Here is a 17,912-nt window from a genome sequence, read left to right on the forward strand (position 1 = left end):
TGGATAAAGTAAGATGCATAAAGTCATTATTAATAATAAAAGTGTCTATACTTAATTCCCAACTTAACATTCGAATAAAAGCAACAGTCCTGTGTTTCCCGTGCTAAAGTTTCCAAGTACTAGGACGACAGCCTTATCACCAGATTTAATTGCCTTGTTGCGTGCAAACTTGCTACGACTGGAATGGAGCCTCAGCATATAGTTTCCATTGATGAGATCGAGTTTCACTCAAGGAAGATTGTCAATATAGAAGCCGGAGAAGGAAGCAGCAGCCACGACCAGCCTGCCACTACCAGGGAGAAAAGAATTAAAACGTTGATGGACGCAGAAGCCGAAATGAAAGCGGTGCAAGAGGCAAAAATACAAAAGGTTATATTCTTGCTGCGAGATCACAAGCATTTCGTTAAGTACTTTGAGCCAAGAGTGGCATCACTCGGTCCTATCCATCACGGCAAGCCAAAGTACGAGCTAGGAGAGAAGTACAAGCGTATATTGGCGTATAAGTTCATCCAAGGTTGCTGCGGCGCCTACGATGAAAATAATTTTTATGAGCACATAAATTGTTTATACGAGAAGATTAAGAAGGAAATCAAGGATCTGAGGGAATGCTTCGAGGAGAAGGTGACGACGGAGTATGATGATGAGTCCCTTGCCTGGATTTTGTTCGTGGACGGCTGCGCAATACTACAGTACATATTCTGGGCTGCAAATGACAAGTTCAAAGACTTTCATATAAAAATCGACAGTGCAGCCTTTGCTCAACAGGATTTGTTCTTGCTGGAGAACCAAGTTCCCTATCGTCTCCTCAAGTCATTGATGAGCTCGAGCGGGAAGGAAAACGAGTTGAGAAGATCGATTGATAATTTCATTCGAAACGTTACTTATCAGCAAACGGAGTCGCAAGAAAAGGTTAACGAAGAAAGAGAGCCCACCCATCTTCTTGACCTTCTGAGAACAAAACTCTTGGGTCCTCTTACGCAATCCTCCATACCCATAGGTCCCAAACCATCCTCTAGAAAGATGTGTAGAAAGAAAAAAGATCAGGACCAAGATTGGCAATTGTATCGCAACGTGCAGGAGCTTAAAGCAGCAGGAATCCAATTGAAATGTGGTGATAGTCATTGCTTGAAAAACATAAGTTTCGGAAGACGATCTGGTAGTTCGTACACCAGATACCTTTGGCTTCCTCCAATTACAGTGGATGACTCAACAGGCCCCAAGTTCATGAACTTGATAGCTTACGAATGGTGTCCGGATTTCGAGAATGACTGCGGCATCACCTCTTATGTATCCTTCCTAGATTCACTCATCAATGAACCCGGCGACGTCAAAGATCTGAAGAAGGCACACGTCCTCCGCAACGTCCTCGGCAAGGATCAAGAAGTGGCTGAGCTCTTCAATGAGATAGGCACCGACTTGGTGCCTAACCCCGAAACTTATAAGGATGTCAAGATCCAGATTCAGGCCTACTGCAAAAACAACATATCTTATATTCTTTTTAAGTTGAAGACCTGGATAGCTGAGGTCATTCGCGTCCATTTCAGCAGCCCTTGGGCAATCGTGGGTTTGCTTGCCGCATCATCAGCACTTGTTCTAACCGCCATCCAGACTTGGTACACAGTCTACTCTCCCCCTGGCCCTTGCGATGATTTTTGCCTGCATAGACCCTAACACGAATTTCATATGAGATCACAAAAGGTACTGAAAACCTGTTTGCCTTTTATCTTTCCGGCCAAGTGCATGCATCCACCATATTGTATGAATCTCATTTTGTTGTCTCCAAATAATTAAACTACCCCCTTAATTATTTTGTGTGTAAAATAAGTTGGCCGGAGTGAATGTATCTTATACCTTAATTGATGTAATGTGTATGAGATAAACAAGAGTAAAATAATTAATCAAAGTTATAGTTGGAGTTCTATGAAATTACTTGTGAATTAATCACATTTTTACTTATTGAAAATACGAGTAATGCTAGAAGTAAGACTTTATCAACTTCTTATCTTGTCCTCCCAAAGTGATGTGGGTCTTGCATGTGGCTTTTAAAATTACCGTTGGATTCAGAATATATCACTATTAAATTTTGATATAATTGTGATTTTAAAAATCGCATTACCTTCGAAGAGATAAAAGTCTTACTTCTAACATTAATCTTGAAAATACCAACTAATTAGATGTACCGAATCTTGCGGTCATGATTAGGTCTACCTAATAAACAGATTATCTCAATCAAAGACCTTACGTATGTTCAGTCAAAATCCCCAAGTGTTGTGTATTGATATTAATTAGTTGAATGTGATGAAATCTATATATAATTGACTACACGTGTAACTAGCAAACAACAATTAATATGATGATTATATATATCATACATATAGGCAATCTAAAACACATTGATCATTCGCATAGACATATATTTTTTTATTAACGAGGAAGCCTAGTTAGGAATATTGGTGCCCTAAAAACCAAATTTTAACTTGCTAGTACTATTTAATAAAATAGTTTTATTTAAATAATCATGATATTTTGGTAGTTATAATTCATTAGATCGATGAATTAAAGTCCTCAAGTTATAATGTCTGTAATTTAGGTGCATTGAGTGTGATTCATGCACAAATGATTGAAATCACAAGTTTTTTATAACTTGTAAAATTGAGTTCATATTCAGTGATAAAATTGAGAATTTTATATATTAACTATTATATGATTGAATGACTTATCTTGATTTTTTTTTTCTCAGAAAAAAAAAAAGAAAAAGAAAAAAAAGAATGACTTGTCTTGATCATTAAAGTATAGACTTCAAGTTAGCATGTTATGCATTCAAATAACAATATTAATATTGTTATCTGAATGATGACCTGATCCTGCATATATGCCAATCTAGGAAGGCTGGGTTGGGGGTAAATTCAACATCATTTCTGGATCAAAGTATAACAGTAATTTATCTTAAATTCGACGATAATTTTAAAAGACATTTTAATTTTAATAAGACAAAAAAAAAAAAACTGAGGGGAGTTTAAGAGGCGTTCAGATATATTTTATTTAGGAATTAGGATACATAAAAGATAATTAAAATGGTTCATTAATTAGGATCAACCCAACGGGTAGTGATAGGGGTGTAAACGAGCCGATCCTGAGCGGGTATTGCCTGTTCGGGCTCGGCTCGTTTAACAAACAGTAAAGCTCGAGCTTGAGCTCGAGCTCGACACGAGCTGAAAAATCTTGTGCGAGCTCGGCTCGCGTAACAAAAACTATTATCCGAGCTCGAGCTCGAGCTCGGTTCGTATCATAATTTAAATTATTGACTTTAGCAAAAAAAAAAAAAAATTAAAAATTAAACCACAAATTTTCAAAATAATGTGCACTTGCACGTATTAGAATTTTGCAATAAAAGCAAACAATAAGGCAATTGCCAATGAGTCTAGAATCTGAATTACAATTATCTATGAATCTATAATAAGTAATTAAATATGGTCAAATTGATCATTATGAATTTATTAGTCATAAATCATAATTTATAACTACCTACTAATAATACTACTATTATATGATCATACGATCTAAGTATTATCATATGATAGCATATTTAATGTATTAACATGATTTAACAACTCGTATGATCTTAAATCTTAGATCTTAGATCACGTGATGTAATGATTATTAAGTATTTAATGATAAACTCATAACAAATAATAAAGTGATTGCATATTTTATATTTACATGTCATATGGCACAATGTTATATTATTATATGATTATATAGCCATATAATCTTATTATATAACATGAATAATATGATTAAGTATACAAATTGTCATTATATCATATGACTAATAATTAATTATTGATATTATTCACTTTTATTATTTTATATACCTATAATCAATTAATATATACTAACTAATAACTATTGTTATTTATTACTTAATTTATGTTTACATATAGTATATTATTTATTAATATACTATATTATAAAACTAGTTTTATATATATATATACGAGTCGAGCCTTAATAAACGAGTCGATCCTTATACGAGCGGGTTCACGAGCTTTAGTCGAGTCGAGTCGAGTTTATACGAGTTTGCATCGTTTAATAATCGAGTTTGATTTTCGTGTTCACGAGTAGCTTATTTAATAATCGATTCGAGCACGAGTCGAGTTTATTCGAGCCGATCTCAAATAAGCTCACGAGTAGCTCAGCTCGTTTACACCCCTAGGTAGTGATGAGTCCGGATATATAACACTGACCCGTTATCCTCTTTTTAATTAGGACCTTTCTGACTCAAAGCCTTCGTCCAGCTCACATACCTTACTTTTTACTTTTTAGCTACGAACGAGTGGGCCATGGCCAGTAAAGACGCCACAACGCACCCCAACCAATTGGGTTGGACCAACGTCCCAACTCCTTTGTGCCCCGACCGGCATAGGTTACGTCTTGTGCATGTTCTATTAAAATTGTAATGTTTCCGGCCGCAATCTTTTTGTTAATATTGATCGACCGAGTTTGCAATCCACGTCATCACATGTAATTCTTTTTGTTCAAGGGCTCAAAGCCTCAAAGCGTGAAGTACATTAGTAGATTAGGATAAAAAAGCAAAGATCATCAGTTCCCCATTAAATTACCTTTTATTTGATATTCATAGGTGCCTCGAGCCTTATGCGGTTACCTCCAATTGAATAAGTTCTCAATTAATAATTATATAATAAATATATATATATATTTTTTACAAAAATCTAAAGCTCTAATATGATAAAAAAATTAATAAAATACTATTTAGTTAAGGCCCCCACTTAATAATTGTACAATAATGTTATTTTCAAAAGAAATTTTAAGACTCTATTATGGTAGAAATTTAATAAATAGTTTTTAATTAAGACCATGATCAATCATGGTAAAAGTAATTACAAATTGAAAGTCTAAAAAAAATCCATAAATTTTTGAAAAGTTCCACTTATTTACTTTTTTTAAAAGCTCAATTTTTACATTTTTGAAATTAGTCCAATGTGCATAATTTTTTCTCCAACGTTTATTTGAATTGAATGTTTAGAAAAATATGAAAAGTCTTTAAAGTGCATAAATTCTCATTATTTTTGCGTTGTGAACAATAGGTCGAATTACACCATTGGTGAGTTTTCAATGTCCAACAATTTTTTCCCGCATTATGTTCTATTACAAATCAATCGTTATATAACTTATTTCTATTTTTCTCTTTATTTTTCTTTAAATCTTCTTATTTCATGTCTTTAAATTAAGTGATAAGTCATTCTGTATCTAATAAGTTATAAAATAATAATAATAAAGTTTTAAAATACATTTTACAAATAGAAGAAAGCACTCTAATTGACATATTAAATAAAAAAAAAATTAAATATTTAAAAAAATTTAATTTAATTAATATTTAAATATAAGAAAATGACATAACTTAAACTTGTCGCCTTAGGACTCAAAATTTGTCGGGCCCGTCCTGTTTATACCAATCTTGGTCTCTAGATAAATTGAGATACATAAAGTGATTATCAATAAAAGTATATTGGAATAAAAGCGCAATCCTATGTTCCCATGCTTAAGTTTCCTAGCACTATCAAGTATATATGAATTAAATGCTAGGACGAGAGCCATGTAACCAGGTTTAATTGCCTTATTGCGTGCAAACTTATTACGACCGGAATGGAGGCTCAACATATTGTTTCCATTGATGAGATCGAGCTTCACTCGACAAAGAGTGTCAAAATAGAAGCCAGAGAAGGAAGCAGCGCTAAATATTAATTTTTTTGAGCTGTTTTAAGGTTTAAAATCAATTCAAAACGGTTTGAGCCCTTTTTTTTAGCCGTTTTCAATATGGCTCAAAACATAGGGTTTTTAATTCTCTGTTTGAGCCATTTTTTACTAAAACGGGTCAAACCGGTTCGAGATGTTTTTTGTTAAAACGGCTCAAACCGATTTGAGTCGTTTTCAACCCAAAACGTCACCAAATAATTGGAGTCCTTTTAACTAAAACTGCTCAAAATAATAATAAAAAATCATTATTTTCTTTTTGGATTCGTTTTAGGACTTCCTTAACTTACACCATTGCAAACAACACCATTAACTTACATCAAATTATTTCAAAGACTTCCTTAACTGTCTTAATATTTATCCTCTCAACACATCAATATTCATTTACACGGCGGAAAAGAGAGATTTCTTAATCCAAAAACATAAAGGATATACACCCAAATCTTATTAATAAGTGTTTCCCAACCGTCTATGCAACCAAAATGTCAGATTCAAATACAAAAAAAACCAGGAATTTTTACAAGAAGATAGAACCAATCACCAACAGTTGGCTACTCGTATGACTTTTGACCCTTGGGCCCCAATATTCCATTCACAATTGAAGTAGCAACCAAAATCCCCACAACCTCCGCTCCTGCCACCATTCTTGCATGTGCCGGCCCCCAAAAGCTCACTGCCGTTTCAATCTCCCTCTCCGCTGTCTTGATCCCCTTCTCCGCCTCGGGCTGTGCTGCCATATCCGCCACCATCATCTACAAGTTTGCAAGTTTGGGAAACAAATTTAAAGAAATTAAAAATAAAACCAAAAAAAGAAGAAGGTGTGAATAAGAGATTTAGTGCTGAAATGAGACTCATTTTGATGAGTTGCGAGATAGAGGCATAGAAATTGTAGACAAAATTGAGAAATTTTGTGTATAGAAATTGTAGACCGTATTTGGTTATTGTGTATAGATAAGAAAGAAATGAAGGCAGGTTAAGTGTGAACGGTTGAAATTGTGTGGAATTAGAGTTTGCTTGGAAGTGAAGAGAACTGAGAATTGTGTGGGAATTTGGTGAAAGGGTTTGAATTTGATTTCGTATACTTGGTGGAGTTCTATGCGGGAGACAGAGACAACGAGAAAGAGAGAAGAAAAGAAATGAATAAAAAAACAAAAGAAAAAATTAAAAATAATATTTTAATGTTATAGGGAAAGATAAAGGGGAATTATTGTAAAGTGTATTTATTTAGAGAAACAAAAAGTGGTTTTGTTCTTTACATTTAGGAAAAATAGTTGGGTAGCTGCTTGGAATGCTTTTATTAGGGAATACTCTTTCACGTGTATCACATATATATACTTTCTAAGGTGTACATGCGGATGCGGCTGTAGTGGATGCTATTATTTGTAATATTTGCAGCCGCAGCTGCATCGTGTTTTACTAACCGCATCCGCGTGGTTATTATTCGTTATTTGCATATTAGGTAATGAGCATTTTGGGTATTCTTTGAGTCTCTATTATGGCTTATTTTAAACGGTTTTGAAAATAATTTAGGCCGATTTTTAGTATTTTGTGTGTGTGTTTTTTTAAAAAAATTTAAGCCATATTCTTTTGAAAATATATTAATTTTCACATTATTTTTTTGTCTTTTTGCTCAAGTGTTATACGGGAAAGCAACACAACCAACAAAATCAATGTAAACATAACCTATAAGGGCAAAGAAGTCAAAAGCAATGTGAAATAAATATATTTTTAAAACATTGAGGCTTTAAAAAAAAAAAAAATTAAAACAAACACAAAACACTAAAAATCTGCTTAAATTATTTTTAAAACATTAGGACTTTTAAAAAAAATTAAAATTAGGGTCTATATAAAAAGTATGAAGATGTGATTAATAACCACAGCTACACTAAAATTGTTATCCATATTCGCATATACAGAAAGTGATTTTGCGATAAAAGATGCATACGGTTAATATTCGCTTCGATGTACACTCCTAATACTTCCTATTGCATGTTTGAACCACGAGACATCGATCGTGTAACATGTTCTCCTTTAATTTATCCTTTAGAAAAAGCATGATGATTGATAGGTTGGAATCGTAGCATAACATTCACAAAAGTATGTATGTGCAATACTTTGCAGCCTGCCTGAAACTTCAAATGGGTACATCAATAACGAAGCTTGCTTTAGAAAAAAGGTGAAAAATTAATAGTTTCTCCTGCTCATCCGGCTTCATCAAACTTGAGTCATAGAACATGTTATATACTAAGGTTGTACCGCAATTATTTGTAATTTGCGATCTGCAGATACGAATGCATTTTGTTGTTTAAAATCAAAATGACGTCATTTTGAATTTGATATAGGTTATATTTACATTATCTTAGGTTTTTTGTTTTTTTAATAATCTCTCATATCTCACATTTACTCACTCACTTCATGTCATAACGCCGTTAGAGCCCAAAGCCACTATCTTCTTCCTATTGCCTTGCGGTCTCTGATTACCCATCAGCTTAATCATACCAAAGCGTGTATGGGCATTATGATTTTAATATTATAAGGCTCATAATTAACTTCATTTTAAGTCAGCTTTTGGAATATCTCCATGTTCTTTTAGATAAATAGCTATGTTTGTGTTATTCACTACTAGTCTTTAGGGGTGTACAAACGGTTATAACCGGCGGTTATTGGCTAAAACCGCTAACCGCCTAGTGGTTATTGAATTTTACCAACAGTAACTGCTAACCACCTAGGCGGATGCAGTTATTTTTATAATCGCTGGTTAGCGGTTATTGTCTCAATAACCGGCGGTTTTAAAACCGCTTTTCAACTTGAATTTTGGGCCGATTTTGGACCAATTTTGGGCTGGTTTTGGGCCTATTTTGGGCAGATTTTTATTTTTCAAAAAAGAATTTAATACTTTTTAGACTTTTTGCCTTTTGGTATAAAATTAACAAACCTAAATAACAATCCAAAATATTTATTAAAAAAAATACAAATCCAAAATACAAACAAATAGCCACATAACCAAATGACCAAATCCAAAAACCTAAAATATTCAGTTCATCAGATTCTTCCAGGAAGCAAAAATGACTCCTTACTTCAATCTCAAGCTCCACTGGATCCTCATATCTACAGCCAAATATTTCGTAAGGCACATTTCAAGAAGCTTATTGAAAATATACAGTTCTAGAATCAAAGACTCAAGCTCCCTATGCACAAGCATAGAAATATGCACAAAAATAATTAAAGTAAAAATGGCTAATGGGCTAAAGGCTAATATCTGGACCCCAGATGCAGTAACTACAGCTGCAACAATGGCAGACCAAAAAAAGAAAAAAAAAACAAAAAAAAACTGCTGCAACCGATCTGTCGATGGATAACAGAAAATCATCTGATAAAATAGAAAGAAGCATTAAAATTTTAAAAGAATGCTCACCTGAAACCGAGAATCCAAAGGCGGTGACGCAGTGAGAGAGAACGGCTGGAGAACGACGGAGACGAAAGGCGGCGAAAGGTAGTGAGACTGAGAGAGAACGGCTGGAGATTGGATAGTGGATGAAATTGAAAGTTTCAACTTTCAAACCCTAGGTCCCTAACGGCGCAAGGCTGAAGTGCTGAACTTGTTGAGTGAAAAATGAAAATGTGAAATACTGATTAGTGATTCGAATACCAAAGTTAAACGGCGTCGTTTTGGTATTTTTAAATACCAAAACGACGCCAGCCAGTCCATCCTCTCGCAAGTCGCACTGGAGTTTTATTATTTTTTATATATTTTAATTTTTAATATATATAATATATTTTAAATTTTTATAATATATATAGGAAAGCGGTTAGCAGTTATAAGCGGTTAACGATTTCAAAACGGTTATAACCGCTCCGTTTGTACACCCCTACTAGTCTTGTTGTGCAACAGGTGTTCTAAATGGTTTAGTTTGTTGTATTGTTTTCTCATGTCACACAAGGACAAAAAAAAAAAAGACAAAAGTAATGTGAAATTAATATATTTTTAAAATATTAGGGCTTTTAAAAAAATAAAAATAAAACATGCACAAAACACTAAAAATATGCCCAAATTATTTTTCAAAATCTTTTAAAATATGCCTTAATAGAGATCATAAGAAGGTCTCAAAGACTAAAATAGGCACATCACCTGATATGTGGATATCAGATAATAACTGCGCAGATTTGGATAGTTATCGCATGAAACGGATACGGATGCAGATATCTAAAAGTAATGACTTTATCATGCGGATGCAATATTGCAAATAATCATATCTGCATATACAACCTTAGCTATAATATATACTTAGCAAAACTGTGTAACACATTTGATTCCTGAATTGGAATATGAATATAGTTCAAATTAAAAGATTCTAAATTCCTTGAGCTACAGTTCCATGTTTGCATATATAACGTTTACTACCGCAACTATAATGTTTTCATAACAATAGTAGGCCTGTTTGTGGCATCCACACTCGCCATGGCCGGAATGGACCATGTATAGATGGGGTGGAGTTGCTTTCCAGGAAGGCTAAAGTTGTTAGAACAGAAATTCCCAACTATAATGTTGGGAATTAAGAAGCAAATTTTAGTTCAATGCGTATCAATTAATCTCTCGTACTTTCGTGTATCACGTTTAACTCCAACTGTCTGACTTAGAACGAAATGCAAATAGTTTTATCTTTTGCCTTTTTTCAGGAGAAGATAAGTAGCTCAACAAAAGTTTATTCCAAATGGTTAATAGCCAGGCATTTTTACAAAAGTATTGTTTATACTTGGCTTCACACAACGATAAAATAATAAAAGTAAACTAAGTACGGTTTTATTGGGATAAAAAGCTTTATACCAAACTTGTAACGTTTTAGGGAATATTCTTTCATGTTGCCGCAGTATATGTGATTATTTACACTATTTATGGCCGTATCTGTAAAATGTGAATATCACTTTTAAATATATATCTGTATCCGTATTATGTTTTTACTCATCGTATCCACGCGGTTATTATCTGTCATTTGCATATTAGATAATGGGTCTTTTAGGCATTCTTTGAGTCTCTATTATGGTCTGGTTTAAACGGTTTTGAAAATAATTTAGGCAGATTTTTAGTGTTTTGTACTTGTTTTAATTTTTTTAAGTCATAATTTTTTGAAAATATATTGATTTCATATTACTTTTGTCTTTTTACTCAAGTATTACACGAGAAAGCAATACAACCTACCAAATCAATGTAAACATAACCTATAAGGGCAAAAAAGACAAAAGTAATGTAAAATCAATATATTTTTAAAACATTAGGGCTTCAAAAAAAAAATTAAAACATGCACAAAACACTAAAAATAGGCCCAAATTATTTTCAAAATCTTTTAAAATATGCCTAAATAGAGATCATTAGAAGGTCTCAAAGACTAAAATAGGCACATTCAAATATCGGACAATAACCGCGTGGATGTGGATAGTAAGTACATGAAGCAGATACGGATAATGCAAATATTTAAAAGTGATAATTATATTATGCGGATGCAGATATTGAAAATAATTGCATTTGCATGCACAACTCTATAATATAAACTTAGCAAAATTGTGTAACACCTACATTTGATTCCTAGCCTGAATTGGTATATGATCAATATAGTTCAAATTAAAAGATCCTAAATTCCTTGAGCTATAGTTTCCATGACTGCATATATAATTAACGTTCACTCATAACAATATCAGTAGACCTTTTGTGGCATCCACACTCGCCATGGCCGGATTGGAGCATGTTATATCTGTGGAGGAGTTGCTTTCGAGGAAGGTTAAAGTTGTTAGAACAGATCAAGCTGGTGAAACAAGCAGAGGCAATGTCCAACCTCAAGCTGGTGAAACAAGCAGAGGCAATGTCCAACCTATCATTGCCGCTGATAATCAAGAGACCCAAAGGTATGTTAGAATATATTTTTATATAATTGTGATCGATTATTCAATTCTTTGTGATTTCATTATCTTATTTAGGGTGCGTCTGAGATTGCAATTTTATATAAAAAAAAGTACGATTTTAAACTAAATCGCAGAAAATGAATCGTTTGAAAACTACGGTTTTAAAAAATTGCGATTTGAAAACGCAGAAAACTTTCAAATCGCAGGCAATGATGTGCTTTTTTAAAAACGCAAAATTTTAAAAGGCTAACCTGCAATTTTAAAGGCCAAACTACGATTTTGCCAAACGCTTAACTATGTTTTTAAAAATTAATTTTTCAAATAGCACATTTTAAAATCGCATTTTTTTAAATTTCAAATCCAAACGGACCCTTATATTGTATTCACCTACCACATTTTTTTTATAAATTAATAAAAATCATTGGTATTGTAAACATAATCAAGAAATAAAAGCATAATGTAACCTTTAGAATTTTAACCTATGAATGCATGTTATAGACCGAATAACGTAATTATTGTGTTTTTCAATTTCTTTATTCCCTTTAATTTTCTTTACTTCTATGAATTTCTTCGTAGTATCAAAGCTATACATTAACACTAGTTTTCAACCCAATGAATTTCAATTTTTATTTTTCTTCATTTTTTCCTCTCATTATTTTATCTGTGGTTTTACTTGGTATCAGAAAACAAAACGGTATATCAGAGTCCATTTTTGTGGCCTAGCTATCGTGATTATTGTGTGGTGATGCTCATTTTCTATTCATTTTCATCAGTAAAAGAAGAGTTTTGTGTGCGTCATGTTGCACGATTTTGCTTCATTCAGTCTTGTATTTGATTGAAGCCTGTCGTATCGATCCAATTAGTGAGAGCTTGGATCTTTTGTTGTATCGATCCAAAGTGCAATTCCTAATTCACACACATAGGGGAGAAAGCTGATGTGTGCCCTTATAGTCGCATAGTTGTTGCCAATTTTTTTTTTTTTTAATTATTATTATTATTATTTCAAAAAAAAAAAAAACCTTGAAAAAACTTTCGGTGAGAAAAAAAAAAAACCCAAGTGACCAATTTTTCGGCCTTTTGTTGGCCCAATTATTTGGCATTTATTGGTATTGTTTGACGACCCAAGCCCAATTTTCAGTCCAAATTGGTCCTCATATTTGGCTCATAGTTGGTCCTCATATTTGGTCCATAGTTAATTCTGTTTAAGATATTTGGCCCATTTTTATAACCTATTGTTGTTAAATGCCCATCTTGATCATGATTTCGGACTGGCATCAGCTCAAGTGAATTTTAACCTATCATCTTTGGCTTCTGCCGCTGACTGTTGCCACATTAAGCCAAAAAAAAAAAAACCAATCTTTTCAAACTCAAATTCTACCTTGAGTTTGAAGGATGTTAGAATATATTTTAATATAATTGTAATTGATAATCAAATCCTTGTGATTTTTTTTTTAATAGATCAAATCCTTGTGAATTGATTACCTATAAATATGGATCATTGGTATTGTTAACCTTATCAAGAAATAAGAACACAATATAGTGTAATTAGAACAAAAAAAAAAAAAAAAAAAAAAATAGAAGAAGAAGAAGAGAAGAAAAGAGATCACAATATAGTGCTTAAGGCTTTAACTTATTAATGTAGATTATAAACCGAATTAACCACTGTGTGCTTCTCTTTCTCTTTATTCCGTGTAGGCTGTAATTATTGTGTGTTTCTCTTTCTTTAATCCCTTTAATTAATTTCCTTTACGACGTTTATGAATTTGTTCAAGTTCGAGTATTGAAGTCGGCCATGTGATAGAGAAAGCCAGTCCCATGGAGCAGAGGTTGAAGCGATTAGAGATGGCAGGAGATCAAGCAGAAAAAACTGGACCAAAGATACGGAAGGTTACGTTTTTGCTGCGAGATAACAAAGATGTAGCCAAGTATTTTGAGCCAAGGGTGGTGTCTCTCGGTCCTATCCATCACGGGAACCCAAAGTACGATATAGGAGAGGAGTACAAGCTTGTATTGGCAAACAAGTTCGTCAAGGAGTGTGGGAAGGGTAAGAAAGCTGAAAGTTTGTACGCCGAAATTAAGGAGAAAATCAAGCAACTGAGGGAGTACTTCGATGAGGAGGTGAATAAGAAGTATGAGGACGATCAGGACCTCGCTTGGATTCTGTTCGTGGACGGGTGTGCAGTATTACAATTCATACACTGCGCAGTTCATGAAGAAAAATTCAAAGATATGAAAATAAAAAACGATCTAGTGGCGTTTGGGAAAGAGGATTTGTTCTTGTTAGAGAATCAACTTCCTTATCAACTCCTCGAGGATTTGATGGAGTGGAGCGAGAATAAAGAGGGATTGAAGTGTTCGATCGACCGTTTCATTGATACGCATGCAGATTGCGAGGATAAAGAGACCAGCATACGTATAGAAAAGTCGGCCCATCTTCTCGATCGTCTGCGAACAAGACTCCTTCGTGATCCGAAAATCAAAAGCAACGACCAAAATATGAGTGGGGGCCCAAAAGGGCCAGATAGTTGGCAATCGTATCGCAACATACAGGAACTTAGAGCAGCAGGAATCCAATTGAAGCCTAGTAAAAGTAGTTCCTTGGCAGACGTATCTTTTAAAGACCAATTCACTTTCTACCCCGGATACATTTATCTTCCTCCAATAACAGTAGACGACTCAACTGGGCCAAAGTTCTTGAACTTGATAGCCTATGAGATGTGTCCAGATTTCGACAATGACTTCGGCGTCACCTCTTACATATCCTTCCTTGATTCGCTCATTGATCATCCCGACGACGTGAAGGAGCTTAGGAAAGCGCACGTACTCAACAACTTCCTCGGTAGCGACAAGGAAGTGTCTCAGCTCTTCAATGACATAGCCACTGACTTGGTGCCTAACCCCAACACATATGCCCATGTCAAAACGCAAATTCAGAATTGCTACGCCACTAAGTGGAAGACCTGGATAGCTCATTTCATTCACAACCATTTCAGCAGCCCCTGGACAATCGTGGGTTTCACTGCAGCAGTATTATTATTTCTTCTAACTGCCACCCAGACTTGGTACACAGTCTTCTCCCCCTGACCCCTGAGATCACAAAAAGGCCGGTACTCAAAACTTGTTTGTTTTTATCTCCAAATAAAACTACCCCCTTTGATCTATCTCCCCTGTCCCGCTCCTATATATCGCTCAGAAAAAAAGTACATCCAGATCCATGGGGTTCCATTCAATTATTTTCTTTTGCTTTAGTGTTTGCATGTAAAAGAAGTCGGAGTGAATGTGTCTTATACTTTAATTGATGTAATATGTATACATGGAAATTATGGAATGAGATAAACATGGATATTGTTAAGTGTTAACTGTGTTGTCCATAGCTAATTAAGTTTAAGTATGAATATTTCATACAATATATCCCGTACTTAATTATGATTTAGTTCTGCAATTTAAGCAGATCACAATATATAGACATTTGCAAATGGTTGAATTTTTGTCTTGAGCTGTCGTGACTCATGGAGAAGTGTTGATCATCTCTAAGTTATGCATGGTCGCACCACCCCCTGCTTTGATGAGAACTTCTCACATCTCACAATTATAGGTAGCAGGAAATTGCAGAGAAATCCCCGCTCTATCACCAAATTGAGTCAAAAGAGAGGCTCTATCGGTTTAGAACATTAATATATCCACCAAGAAAGTTCCTTGCCATTGCAAGTCACACTTACAACCAAAGTTGAGCAACCCTCGTAGCTGCAAATTAAAGTTTTCTTCCAAACCAATAGCAATCTCCACAAAAGCACATAAACAAAATGCATGGCATTTAGTTTTCTAATCAATAGCATTCAAAAGTAGAAATCCAATGTACAAAATGGCGATTTGATACACACAACGTCTACAAAAATACTCACAATTGGACGCGTGTCTACAGTACCGGTTACTGTAGACACGCGTCCAATTTGACACGTGTCTTATGAGACACATGTCAAACCACCACCATTTGAACTGTAGTGGTGGCGATGATCCCAACTTTCTTTTCTTTTCTTTTTTTAAGTTCTTTTTTTTTTATTATTGTTTTTAAATTTTTATTATATTTTGTAATTTTTTTGTATAGAATTTTTAGTGCTTTTATTTTTAATGAGCACATGACCACGTGTCACCCCATCCATTAGTCACATGGATTTCCGTCAATTTTATATGGATGGAAATTAAACGGAAGTATTATCTCTGTTTTTTTGTCATAAACAATAAATTATCTACAATATGAATTGAAATTGAGGTGGACAACAATAAAATTGTTAAACCACGGGCACTAAAAAGGTATCCAACCTTTAATTTACATACCCTTTCGTCCAGATAGCCATGTGTAACCATACCTCTTAAGGCTTGAGGCCAACCATACCCCTTAAGGCTTGAGCCCTAAGAAACCATTTCCTCAAGGCTTAAGGGGTGACAGAATTACTCCCTAATTAAAGGCTTAAGATGGAGGTTGGGAGGTGGTTTGGTCACTCCCCTCAAATGTTTTGTGGTAGCCAACCCACTCTTAGTCAAGCCAATCTAAATGGGATGATCAAACCACCCCTTCCACCTAGGCCGGGGTTGTTCCATCACCGCTTTCAACTTTTCTTCTTCTTATTTTTTATTTTTACTAGTCCATCTGACAACTGAGGGGGTGTTTCGGCCACATCCCTCAACTCCTTTTTTTTTTTTTGGGTCATTTTTTTACATGTCCATATGAGAACTTCCATCATAAAACAATCTAAACATTAAATGTAGGTTACATGTGCTATTTCCGTCCATTTCAAAATATGCAAATCTAAACAGTTCTTTAGCTGCACAATTGTAATATGAGAGAATTAAGTGTCATAAATGGTAGCTTGGGGTGTAATAACCGTGTAAATTAAATGCATGTAATAGGGGTGCCATTTTTATATTTTTCCGTATTTTTGGAAGATTAATAGTGTTTTTTGAGATAAAGAAAGAACCAGAAAAAGGTAATACTTCAATTTTTTTTTTTTTTTTTTTTTTTTTTTTTCAGGTTTTAACTACATGAGTTTTTCGAAACGGTGAAATAGATCCTTCGTTGGTTTCCCGTCCAAAAAGTTGTGACACATGCATGTCATAGTTGTGACATATGTTATCTAGACCCATGTATATGGGACCCACATACATGGGTCCTACATTTTATGTATTTTGGTGTAGGATTAATGTAGGATAATGTGATGTAGAAAAATCATTTTCCATTTTTATTATGGATGACACATGTCATAATTTGATAGATGTTGATCTGGAATTTGACGGTTTTAGTAAAATGATTTGGACGAAAGGGTTATTTATTTATTATTATTACATAAGAAGAATTTCATTGATCAATAATCTTCCACTTATTCCGCAAGTACAATATACATGTTGGATGATAGGGGGCAATACTCCACCTAGACTTTATCTAACAATTGAGAAAGAACAAATTTTGTCATACAATGAGCCGCCTTATTTGCATCCCTTTTAACATGTTGAAAACTATGAGAAGCTAAGCTAGGAAAAATGAACTTTATATCATAGTTTAATTGTCCACAGCCACTCTCACAAGAGCCCTCCTTTTTCAACTCTAAAATGACACTCAGGGAGTCACCTTGAAAGAGCACATGTTGATAACCTATCACGCAAACCAGCTGGGCAGCATGCCAAACAGTTACTGTTTCTGCGGTGAGAGGATCTTCAATGTAGGGAAAAATCTTGGAGAGAGTTGCCACAAAAGCTCCACTATCATCACAAATGACAAAAGTTTCGCTTGTTGAGTGCATAGACCTATTTATTATTTTTGCATACCTTCATGTCATAGGAAGTTTTTTTTTTTTTTTATATATAAAATCATAGACTGATTTTACAAATTTTTTTTTTCCTGAATATTAATAATAATGAATGACCTATTGTAAATTTTACATACTTCACTACTTGCATGTTGGAAAGAAGCAAATTTTACTTCAATGCGTATCAATTAATCTCTCGTACTTGCGTGTGTCACGTTTAATTCCAACTGTCTGAATTAATTAGAACGAAATGCATATAATTTGGTATTTTACCTTTTTTTCAGGAGAAGATAAGTACCTCAACAAAAAGTGTATTCTTTAGGATGGAATATTTTCAATAGAAGGTAAGTACCTCAACGCGTTAACAATAGCCAGGCATTTTTATAAAAGTATTGTTTATATATATATATATATACTTGCCTTCACAGTTCACACAATGAT

At 34.1% G+C, this 17,912-nt stretch overlaps 2 protein-coding genes across 2 annotated transcripts; both read left to right on the forward strand.

Annotated features, from left to right (window-relative positions):
* Positions 1–85: 85 nt before the first annotated feature.
* On the forward strand, positions 86–1,793 carry LOC133872222 (UPF0481 protein At3g47200-like). Its single transcript, XM_062309670.1, has one exon. It carries the CDS (start codon positions 184–186, stop codon positions 1,669–1,671), a length of 1,488 nt encoding a protein of 495 aa, XP_062165654.1. The 5' UTR covers positions 86–183; the 3' UTR covers positions 1,672–1,793.
* Positions 1,794–11,497: 9,704 nt separating this feature from the next.
* Positions 11,498–14,830, forward strand: LOC133872673 (UPF0481 protein At3g47200-like). Its single transcript, XM_062310251.1, has 2 exons — positions 11,498–11,673; positions 13,443–14,830. Exons 1-2 carry the CDS (start codon positions 11,498–11,500, stop codon positions 14,752–14,754), a joined length of 1,488 nt encoding a protein of 495 aa, XP_062166235.1. The 3' UTR covers positions 14,755–14,830.
* Positions 14,831–17,912: the final 3,082 nt, after the last annotated feature.

The sequence above is a fragment of the Alnus glutinosa genome, chromosome 7 (genome assembly GCF_958979055.1).
Source record: "Alnus glutinosa chromosome 7, dhAlnGlut1.1, whole genome shotgun sequence".
NCBI lineage: Eukaryota > Viridiplantae > Streptophyta > Magnoliopsida > Fagales > Betulaceae > Alnus > Alnus glutinosa.

Excerpts from the sequence above, each read along its gene's own strand:
- LOC133872222 (XM_062309670.1), top strand. The coding sequence starts at position 184 with ATGGAGCCTCAGCATATAGTTTCCATTGATGAGATCGAGTTTCACTCA.
- LOC133872673 (XM_062310251.1), top strand. The coding sequence starts at position 11,498 with ATGGCCGGATTGGAGCATGTTATATCTGTGGAGGAGTTGCTTTCGAGG. Across the intron at positions 11,674-13,442 it reads GATAATCAAGAGACCCAAAG|TTCGAGTATTGAAGTCGGCC; the intron begins GTATGTTAGAAT and ends AATTTGTTCAAG.